Source organism: Oncorhynchus mykiss, chromosome 21 (genome assembly GCF_057628025.1).
Source record: "Oncorhynchus mykiss isolate SJ-2025 chromosome 21, ASM5762802v1, whole genome shotgun sequence".
NCBI classification, from domain to species: Eukaryota; Metazoa; Chordata; class Actinopteri; order Salmoniformes; family Salmonidae; genus Oncorhynchus; species Oncorhynchus mykiss.
The window spans coordinates 12,216,188-12,227,754 of NC_143042.1; the positions used below are offsets into that span (position 1 = coordinate 12,216,188).

Here is an 11,567-nt window from a genome sequence, read left to right on the forward strand (position 1 = left end):
CAGTGTGCTAATCATTCTGCTTCATACACTGCTGCCTCATGTAGAAAATAGATTTAGCCTACTTCCATGGCTGTGTTTATACAGGCAGCCCAATTCTGATCTTTTTTTCACTAATTGGTCTTTTGAGAGATTGGTCAAAAGACCAATTAGTGGGAAAAAAAGATCCGAAATGGACTGCCTGTGTAAGCGCAGGCACCATCACCAGAAGATAGTGGGATACCAAACGAGAGATTTAAATGAATATGAAGTGCACTAAAACACGTTTAATAGGACATCTCCCATTGACAGATGTGAAACAGATACTGAACAACAGTGTAAATAGATAGAAATAGAACAAACATGACATGCAAGTTAATGGTATGAATGATAACATAGAAGGATCAGATTTCATTCAGCCTAACTTACAGATGACAACGTCCCAATACCTTTACACACTAAGCCTGATAAAACTGGGGAGTTAGCTGCTTTCCATTTTCCAGTGTAAAATACATATTTACAGGATATAAATATATTATAATGGTAGTCATATGAGGATACTGTCCAAAACAATAAATAGAACAATTATGATTGTCAGATCCTAATCAGTTTACTCTTATTTGGTTCAAACCAAAATCCCAGCAATCCACATACTTGTGATTGGAGACTTCTCTTCCTGGATTCCCCCACAGGTGAAGGGACAGTATGTGCATGATCAGCAGCAGGCTCCAGGTCCCATATCCACAAAGCGTCTCACAGTAGGAGTGCTGATCTAGGATCTGTCAATACAATCTTATCTTAAAAGGGCAAAACTGATCCAAGCTCAGCACTCCTACTCAGAGAGCTTTGTGGATATGAAGGCAGGTCACAGGGCTACTCCTGTACGTGGTTGTCCGTCAGGAGCGGAGCAGCACAATTGTTCACATGGGGATCTGGGAGAACCACCTGGAAATAGAGAACATGCAGAGGTACAGTGTAAATACACTACTACCAGTGAGACACAGGGAACCTGGTACATGGAAGGATTTACCATCATTTTGTGACATAGTTTTCGTGGCAATAAAGAAGACTTGGCTCACCTCTCTAGGTTTATATGGGCCTAGTTTGAAGCGACAGCAGACTATGTCGAAACAGAAGCCAACAAACCCATGGATCATGCCTGTGGGAGAGAGAATATCAATGAAGAAGTTCAGGGTGCATTTCTCTAACGTGGCACAGTATCAGGCTGGCAAAGCAACTGTGGAATGATTTGTGAGACATGAACAGTATGAGGTCTGCCCATGACACTGGGTGGTAAGAGTGAGTGTTGTCTGGACCTGTGGTGGAGAAGATACCCCCGATGATGCCACAGAGTCGTACCAGGAACTGCCAGAGGGGCATGTGCTGCTCACTGACCGTCACCATCAGAGAGCTGGTGTCGTACTTCATAAAGATCCCTGACACACCGTGGCTGCCCGCCGCATGGTTGATCACCCGCTCCTAGACCAGACAGTGGGTAGGTAGAGTGGGGTGGGGGTTAATCTCTCCTTTACACACACACACACTAGAGGTCGACCAATTCTGATTTTTTCAACACCGATACTGATCATTGGAGGACCAGAAAAAGCTGATACCGGTTAATCGGACAATTTTTACGTATATATTTGTAATAATGACAATTACAACAATACTGAATGAACACTTATATTTAAACTTAATATAATACATAAATACATGCAATTTAGTCTCAAATAAATAATGAAACATGTTCAATTTGGTTTAAACAATGCAAAAACACAGTGTTGGAGAAGAAAGTAAAAGTGTAATATGTACCATGTAAAAAAGCTAACGTTTCAGTTCCTTGCTCAGAACATGAGAACATATGAAAGCTGGTAGTTCCTTTTAACATGAGTCTTCAATATTCCCAGTTAAGAAGTTTTAGGTTGTAGTTATTATAGGAATTATAGGACTATTTCTCTCTATACCATTTGTATTTCATATACCTTTGACTTTTGGATGTTCTTATAGGCACTATTGTATTGCCAGCCTAATCTTGGGAGTTGATAGGCTTCAAGCATTGCTAAGAGCTGCTGGCAAACGCACAAAAGTGCTGTTTGCATGAATGCTTACGAGCCTGCTGCTGCTGCCTACCGCCGCTCAGTCAGACTGCTCTATCAAATCATAGACTTGATTATAATATAATAAAACACACAGAAATACGAGCCTTAGGTCATTAATATAGTCAAATCTGGAAACTATCATTTCGAAAACAAAACGTTTATTCTTCAGTGAAATACGGAACCGTCCTGTATTTTATCGAACGGGTGGCAACCCTATGTCTAAATATTGCTGTGACATTGCACAACGTTCAATGATATGCATAATTATGTACAATTCTGGCAAATTAATTATGGTCAATGTTAGGAAAAAATGGTTCACAGTTCGCAACGAGCCAGGCGGCCCAAACTGTGCGTATACACTGACTGTGTGTATACACTGACGCTGCTTCCACTGAACGCAAGAGAAATGACACAATTTCCCTAGTTAATATTGCCTGCTAACATGAACTTATTTGAACTAAATATGCAGTTATCTTTTTAAAGATATAGTTGTGTATTGATTTTAAGAAAAACATTGATGTTTATGGTTAGGTACATTGGTGCAACGATTGTGCTTTTTTCACAAATGTGCTTTTGTTAAATCATCACCCGTTTGGCGTAGGCGGCTGTGATTCGATGATAAATTAACAGGCACAGCATCGATTATATGCAACGCAGGACAAGCTAGTTAAACTAGTCATATCATCAACCATGTGTAGTTAACTAGTGATTATGTTAAGATTGATTGTTTTTTTATAAGATAAGTCTAATGCTAGCTAGCAATTTACCTTGGCTCCTTGCAGCCTCAAGGTTCTTTTGATGCTGCACTCGTGTAACAGGTGGTCAGCTTGCCACGCAGTCTCCTCGTGGATTGCATTATAATCGGCGTCCAAAAATGCAGATTACCGATTGTTTTGAAATCGGCACTAATTAAAAATCGGCCAAGCCGATTAATCAGTCGACTTCTAACACGCACACACCTTTCTAGCATCTAGCCTTTGTGTGTTTGTAAGAGAAATCTATGACTGTCTCAGGTTGTGATGTGGTGTTATACAGCAGAGCTAGAAGTAACTTCTGGCAGCCAGCAGAGGGAGCTGAATGGACTGGACTGGATGGATGGATGGATGAGGAGACTGATCCATCATCTGAACCCACCGCAGCATCCTCCATCGTGGTCAACATCAAATAGAATTCCTTTCCCCCTGATGGTTAATATGAGGATTTGGGGAAGGCAAGCTGATACTAGATCTGTGCCTAAATCAGGACTTACCCTCTCCGTCACAGAGAACTGGTGTGTGTCTGCCGACACCTTGGACGTGTGCAGTTTGGTAGGAACCACCGTAATGAAATACTGGAACATCTCATTATCTGCAACAACAAGACAAAGAGCAAAGCCTTTAAACCCATCCATCTAGTGACAGACTACACAGACTACACAGAAAGGTGAAATAGGGGGCTTCAGTTATTTCCCCTGGAGAAACTAGGCGGCTTTGAACGGCAAGTGAGTGAAAGCAAGACTGCAGTGAATCCACTTCAAATGGATACAAATAGCTACATTTTCTCCCTGCAAACTCATGACGCCATGCTGAGCAGAATAGGCTGGAAGTGTGGATCAGAGCTCATGTACATAATCAGCCTACACACAGTCTGGGTTTTGACAGTGTGGCTTATTCACAACACAATATTGTTGCTACAAAGTACCTCAATATACAGTCACTTACAGCTCTACCATTCTGTAGTCATAGCTACACATTGATTAACAGTTGAATGATGTTTGATAAGAACATATTAATGTGTTTTACTTCCTGGTCTCGGTGAGGAGGATCAGTAACTTACGGTTGCTGGTGATTTTCTCTGTCCCGTCCAGAGGATTGATGATGCCGGGGATCTCTTCTCCGAAAGACAAATGGTCTATCCGATGGGAGAAGTTGTACGCTGCAATGCATTGATGAAACCCAGCTCACATTCAGTCAGGTGAAATAGGACAGTGAAAACCTATATTTGGGAGTGAATCATTCTGAGAAAATAGTTATTTGGCACTGCATTAGAATACATACTGCTCTTATCTATCACTTGAAACATGGAAATGCAGATTAAATGTAAGCAACCAAAGAACAGTACTAACGGTGTCCTTGTCAAAAACAAATAACTTATGCAAATGAGTGTCACCCTTTCCTGGTCAGGCTGGCAGAGAACTTACTGTCATGGCTTACAAAAGCTGCTATATGAGCATGGCCACGAGGATGATGAATAGGCCTGAGAAAGACAGAGGGTTAGAAGCGTGAGGAGCATTTTCATCAAAAATAAATATACTGTGCTCTATAGGTTGAGTGCCCTTTTACCCATCAGACATATAGACTCATAAATCATTCATGGCATCAATTTGTGGAGCTTGGAAGCTTCTAACGTATGAGATAAACTCCATGAGCCTCTGAGTCTTTGGCTGTATTACATAGCTTTCCCCCATTACACCCATAAAGAATGATTTACATTCAAAATGCACTATTAAATAACAAAACGGTTGTTCAGGCCCTGAATGCTGATTGGTTGAAAGCCGTGGTATATCAGACTGTATACCATGGGTATGACAAAACATTACTATTTACTGGTCTAATTACGTTGGTAACCAATTTATAATAGCAATAAGGCACTCCAGGGGTTTGTGGTATATGGCCAATATACCACAGCTAAGGGCTGTATCCAAAGCACTCTGTGTTGCGTCGTGACTAAGAACGGCCATTAACCATGGTATATTGGCCATACACCACACCCCCTTAGGCACGACTGCTTAATTATAAGCAGGGTGGTTTGAGCCCTGAATTCTCATTGGCTGAAGGCCATGGTATATCAGACCATATACCATGGGTATGACAAAACGTTTAGTTTCACTGCCCTAATTACGTTGATAACCAGTTTCTAATAGCAATAATGCTCCTCGGGGGTTTGTGATATATGGCCAATATACCTCGGCTAAGTGCTGTGTCCAGGCACTCCACGTTACGTTGTGCATAAGAACAGCCCTTAGCCGTGGAATATTGGCCATGTACCACACCTCCTCGGGCCTCGTTGCTTAAATATATTGTGCTTATAGGAAAGTGTATCGGTATCTTACTTTCCCACTGTGATGTGGAAGTTCCCAGCCACTTTGTTGACGTAGACGTGCCCATGTATCCTACAGGCACTTAAGGGCTCTGAGGCGGTGCCCTCTCTGAAGACACACACACATACTATTACCTTTGTAGGAAAACATCTGTACTTAATGCATTTTCCCATCACCTCAGTAGTGATGAATTTTGCATTTGAGAGCCATAGTAACTACTAACCGTGGGGGGACCAAGGTGGGCCTACTAACCTGGGGGGGGGGGGGGGGCAAGGCGGGCCTACTAACCTTGGGGGGGCAAGGCGGGCCTACTAACCTAGGGGGGGCAAGGCGGGCCTACTAACCTAGGGAGCAAGGCGGGACTACTAACCTAGGGAGCAAGGCGGGACTACTAACCTAGGGAGCAAGGCGGGACTACTAACCTAGGGAGCAAGGCGGGACTACTAACCTAGTGGGCAAGGCGGGACTACTAACCTAGTGGGCAAGGCGGGACTACTAACCTAGTGGGCAAGGCGGGACTACTAACCTAGTGGGCAAGGCGGGACTACTAACCTAGTGGGCAAGGCGGGACTACTAACCTAGTGGGCAAGGCGGGACTACTAACCTAGTGGGCAAGGCGGGACTACTAACCTAGTGGGCAAGGCGGGACTACTAACCTAGTGGGCAAGGCGGGACTACTAACCTAGTGGGCAAGGCGGGACTACTAACCTAGTGGGCAAGGCGGGACTACTAACTTAGGGGGCAAGGCGGGACTACTAACCTAGGGGGCAAGGCCGTAGGGGCTCCCTTTAGAACACTCTTGTACAAGACCTCCTGTAGAGAATGCTCCTCCCTCAGCCTGTTCTGTATCAGCAACAGGGTCCTAATGAGAGTTGGGAGAGGGAGAAACACGTTAACTACTCATTTCATACAGGAAGGACGACAAAATAGTTGGGGTTTTTTGGAATGTGGTTGAGTGAGATTTTCCGACTATTAACGAAGTGCTTAAAGGACTAATCTACAATTACTACCTATTTATTTTTACTTTTAAATGCATGATATATAGCCATTGATTATTTAAGAATAAAACATGATAAATGTCTCATGAGCTTAGTTTAACTGTCTAACCCAATCAGAACCCAAAATAGAAGCTTGTTTTACTATTTTGTTAATAATGAATTTACTTTTAAAAAACAAACACTGTATAAGCTCAACAAAAAAAAAGGACAACTATCATTCTGATATAATGGATGGTCAGTCCTTGGATCCATAGCTCTGTCTATGAATTTGAGAGTGGTTACATTTCTACCCCACCCTCAGCTGTTCACCTACAAAGTGGTGGGGTGATATTTCAACAGTGACATGCACATGTACTAACTGAGTAAACTGCTTACCTGTGCCACAGTTTTTGCTGCGGGGTCAGCTCAAAAATCACCTGAACATTTATACACAGGGAAGAAAATAGATCAGGGTTTAGGATCACCAAAGTCTATTTGTATGTAATAGAATGCTCAGTGATCTACTCACAGGCTCATACTGAATACCATTTGATGTTATCATAGTCTCTGCCAGGTCCAGAATGTCTGCACCCACATCTGAAACAGCACACCAACTCAATCTTTAGCTCCAGGGAGTTGTGGGCAAAATTATACAGTACATCATAACACATTAATTATGCCCAAAATATGAAGGCCTACATTTTATGAATGATTCCAATAAATAATGTGTGATAAGGCTGAATACTTACGTTGGCATTTCATGGCAACTGTAATATCTATGTTTATTCTCAATTTACTGTAAATGAAGAAAAAGTACTGTCAGATTCCAAGATAATGTATTGGCAGTAAAACATAGTTCAGTCTTAAATAAGAGCTTATCATGATGAAACAAAATCAACATTTCTATGTACCTTGAAAAATCTTTATCCACTTCGTATTCATACTTCATCCAGGTGTCCCGATACACAAAGAACTCAAAGAAGGCCAGCAGTGCCATGGCAGTGAATGCTATCAAGGACACTATGGATGGGCGAGAGAAGAACATCAGCGACATCATTCAAAGTTGAGGCTATTGAATCAGTATTCAGACATATGTGAGCAGTATTGAGAGTGAAATCTCACCTGTCCCCCCTGTGGCTGTGGTCTCGACATAGCTCTCTGGGACCTTGGGGAAGGCATCCAGCTCCTTAACCAGACTCAGGGCTTTCTTCCTGTACAGACGCCTCATCTTCAGGACCACTCTCCACGTCCTCCCTTCATACACCTGGGAAAGTGAAATCATACAGAATAGTCCATTATGTTTTTTTTCTCTAATCTGTGTAATATAGGAATTAAACAATATGCAGGTTACCACCATCATCGCTGCACACATCGGTCATACCTGGCTAGGATTGATTGGCAATGTCACTGACACCACATTCTTCCAATCAACTAACTATGTCGTTTTTTTCAAATGAGTTACTACCCACATGTAGTGCTGAGCGATTAACCAAAATGGTGGTTATTTTTCAGTTTTTAAAATGACTAATTCCTTATTTTTTCTGTGAGCTCAATGTGCGCATTGCAGTTTCTCTAGCGAGAAATCAGTTCCAGCCTGAACTGTGCGATGTAGTTGGGAGTTGTAGTTTCCAACAGGCCAATATTTGACATAGTTTAGCACATAAAACATGGTAATTAACTACAATGAGCCATAATCAATTCTGCATCTACTTGTCAGGTCATTTAAAAAAAAATGTTTTTACACCTGCTGAGGGAGAGACAGGAACACATGACCATTTAAAAAAAATAATATATATATATATATATATATATATAAATATATTTTAACCTTCATTGAACCAGGTAGGCTAGTTGAGAACAAGTTCTCATTTACAACTGTGACCTGGCCAAGATAAAGCAAAGCAGTGCGACACAAACAACACAGAGTTACACATGGAATAAACAAGTGTACAGTCAATAACACAATAGAAAAAAATTAAGTCTTTATACAGTGTCTGCAAATGGCGTGAGGGGGTAAGGCAATAAATAGGCCATAGTAGCGAAGTAATTACAATTTGGCAAATTATCACTAGAGTGATAGATGTGCAGATGATGATGTGCAAGTACAAATACTGGAGTGCAAAAGAGCAGAAAAGTAAATAAAAACAATTTGGGGTTGCGGTAGGTAGATTGGATGGGCTATTTACAGATGGGCTATGTACAACTGCCGCGGTCAGTTAGCTGCTAAGATAGCTGATGTTTAAAGTTAGTGAGGGAAATAGTCTCCAGCGTCAAAAAGTCTCCAGCTTCAGCGATTTTTGCAATTCATTCCAGTCATTGGCAGCAGAGAACTGGAAGGAAAAGCAGCCAAAGGAGGAATTGGCTTTGGGGATGACCCGTGAGATATACCTGCTGGAGCACGTGCTACGGGTGGGTGTTGTTATCGTGACCAGTGAGCTGAGATAAGGCGGAGCTTTACCTAGCATAGACTTATAGATGACCTGGAGCCAGTGGGTCTGGCGACGAATATGTAGCGAGGGCCAGCCGACTAGAGCATACAGATCGAAGTGGTGGGTGGTATATGGGGCTTTGGTGACAAAACGGATCGCACTGTGATAGACTACATCCAGTTTGCTGAGTAGAGTGTTGGAGGCTATTTTGTAAATGACATCGCCAAAGTTGAGGATTGGTAGGATAGTCAGTTTTACAAGGGTATGTTTGGCAGCATGAGTGAAGGAGGCTTTGTTGCAAAATAGGAAGCCGATTCCAGATTATTTTTGGATTGGAGATGTTTAATATGAGTCCTGAAGGAGAGTTTAGTCTAGCCAGACACCTATGTATTTGTAGTTGTTCACATATTCTAAGTCAGAACCGTCCAGAATAGTGATGCTAGTTGGGCGGGTGCGGGCAGCGTATGGTTGAAAAGCATGCATTTAGTTTTACTAGCGTTTAAGAGCAGTTGGAGGCCACGAAGGAGTGTTGTATGGCATTGAAGCTCGTTTGGAGGTTTGTTAACACAGTGTTCAAAGAAGGGCCAGATGTATACAGAATGGTGTCGTCTGCGTAGAGGTGGATCAGGGAATCACCCGCAGCAAGAGCGACATCGTTGATATATACAGAGAAAAGAGTCAGCCTGAGAATTGAACCCTGTAGTACCCCCATAGAGACTGCCAGAGGTCCGGACAACAGGCCCTCCGATTTGACACACTGAACTCTGAGAAGTAGTTGGTGAACCAGGGGATGCAGTCATTTGAGAAACAACAGCTGTTGAGTCTGCCGATAAGAATACGGTGATTGACAGAGTCGAAAGCCTTGGCCAGGTCGATGAAGACGGCTGCACAGTACTATCTTTTATCGATAGCGGTTATGATATCGTTTAGTACCTTGAGCGTGGCTGAGGTGCACCCGTGACCAGCTCGAAAACCGGATTGCACAGCGGAGAAGGTACCATGAGGGGATATGGAGTACCACAGTGAGACTCATAAAACCTCATGGCCAAACAAGGAAATGGTTCCAATCATTTTCCCAGCATTCACGTTTCCCATAGGGGACTTTAGAAACACTTAAAATAATGGCTGTGTTTCGTGTAGGCTTACCCTTGCGTGACGTTTTGTTAACCGTGTAAATCTCTCTAGGACAAGGTCACTTTTGATGGCTAGGTTTTATGGGTATTATGACACCTCTATTGAGAGCAGCTGTTTCTTGGCCAGGTAGCTCTAGCTGAAAATACATGATCAAAGTGATTGATAGTTGGTATTCAGTAGTCATAAAAGTATGCCTTATTTACTTTGAAGAACTACAAAATAGTGATTTTGTCAGACAGCATAGGCAGCAGCTGTATAGGATGAGATGATGACTTAGAATTAAATAATAAAGTCATCAAATAAGAAAACATGATATAAACAACGGAAATAAATGAATGTCAATATGATGGTTAATAAAAGATAGCAGTCACTACCACCATCATAGTATATTTATTGTTTTATTCTGTGTTATTACTGCATTTAACCCAAATTCGAAACCAAAATCTGTGATTATTTTTTAATAATGAACCGAAATCGAACCGACCTCAAAAAGCATTAATCGCTCAGCACTACCGGCATGAGGAAGTCCTCATCAGTTTAATTTTAGCTAGAAAGCAACGGGGGGGGCACCAAGCCCAATATACATTCGTGTCCGTGGGCAATAACGTTATCTATGCAAAACAACTGAAATAGCCCACCAACGTCAATAGGATATATAGTGTTTCCTTCAATGGCTAGTGATAGTAAACATCGTACAGCCACACAACAACACCAGCATCACCAACGTAAGCTACAACAAGTTAGCAAAGATGCTCATGATTGTCTGAGAACCATTCATTCATAATTGTCTCTTCTTACCTTGGTTTCATGCGTCTATACTCCGGTAAATTGATTGCAAAGCAGGTATCAATTTATAACATTATAACGAGTGAAAAAATACGTTTGTTAGCTTCTAGCGTTCTTCACCGGGTGCTGTCTTGTTTTAGCAACACGACCACCCACTAGGCAATATGAACTGTCAATGGTCATTTTCCATTAGCGCCACCTGTCGACGAGCTCGCGAATGGCTCTAAATGTGTTGTCATTTTACGCATTATACACCAGATGGCGCTCGAGCCCGTGAAAATACTCTCACACCGCATTCTTTGTCTTCTTTCAAAGCTTGTTCCCTAAAATGTAGGACATTATTCCAAATGTTGCATCATTTTATTAAGTTCAAAACTATTTTGTATACAGGATGATAACTATTTGTATTAGCTTCACAATTTTAGACCTAGGTATATCATGCCTAGTATTTTGCTATTGCACAATACATTCGTGTGGTAATGTTTTTACAACATACCTTTTACTTAAAACATACACATTAAGTATACATTGCAATTCCGTTTTCCATTTTAACATATTTTCATCTCTTATAATTGGCCTGCTCTGACTGCATGTTGGCGCACACACTGCTTCTTCAACTGAAGTAACCCCAGCTGTTTAGACTTTATAATTAATTAAGAGGCATTGTTGGGCTCATGCACAGTTCACATCAGTAGGTTATGAGAATTAGGGCTAGGGTTAGCTAAAATTGTCCCTGACGCAACTATAAAATAACTAACCACAACCAGCCCTGCCCTGAGAACAGTCTTGGTTTCCACTAATGCGATTCTGCTCAAATAGACCAATGCAGGCGAAGTGTCCTGCCTGGCTGATGCTTATTCAGACACGCCGACTATGGTAACAACAGCTCATTAAAGCAGCGTGGCTCCCCACAGGGAGCTGTCATGAAACCTCAGGGAACGCCCCAGGCCATATCCACACCATCACGACTGATGGGCTTTGACCTTAACACCCTAAAATCAAGTTGTAGCAAGGCTATTTAAACATCCAAACTCAGTTACACTTACACATGTTAAAATCCGACAATTATTGGCATGTTTATGAAATA

The 11,567-nt window shown here is 41.9% G+C and overlaps 1 protein-coding gene across 1 annotated transcript; it reads right to left on the bottom strand.

Moving 5' to 3' along the window:
- Nucleotides 1–243: 243 nt before the first annotated feature.
- On the bottom strand, nt 244–11,372 carry LOC110499988 (endoplasmic reticulum-Golgi intermediate compartment protein 2). Its single transcript, XM_090213777.1, has 14 exons — nt 10,493–11,372; nt 7,254–7,395; nt 7,043–7,151; nt 6,881–6,927; nt 6,661–6,728; nt 6,528–6,568; nt 5,915–6,016; nt 5,167–5,262; nt 4,255–4,310; nt 3,891–3,989; nt 3,325–3,422; nt 1,293–1,455; nt 1,056–1,135; nt 244–921 (listed from the first exon to the last, which is right to left on the bottom strand). The coding sequence occupies exons 2-14, from the start codon at nt 7,357–7,359 to the stop codon at nt 850–852; spliced, it is 1,137 nt and encodes a 378-aa protein (XP_090069903.1). The 5' UTR covers nt 7,360–7,395; nt 10,493–11,372; the 3' UTR covers nt 244–849.
- Between the last annotated feature and the right edge of the window lie 195 nt (nt 11,373–11,567).

Coding starts and splice junctions, on each gene's coding strand:
- LOC110499988 (XM_090213777.1), bottom strand. CDS start 7,359: ATGAGGCGTCTGTACAGGAAGAAAGCCCTGAGTCTGGTTAAGGAGCTG. Junction 6,569..6,660: donor ATGGTATTCAGTATGAGCCT/GTGAGTAGATCA, acceptor ATAAATGTTCAG/GTGATTTTTGAGCTGACCCC. Junction 4,311..5,166: donor TTCCACATCACAGTGGGAAA/GTAAGATACCGA, acceptor TGTCTTTCTCAG/GCCTATTCATCATCCTCGTG.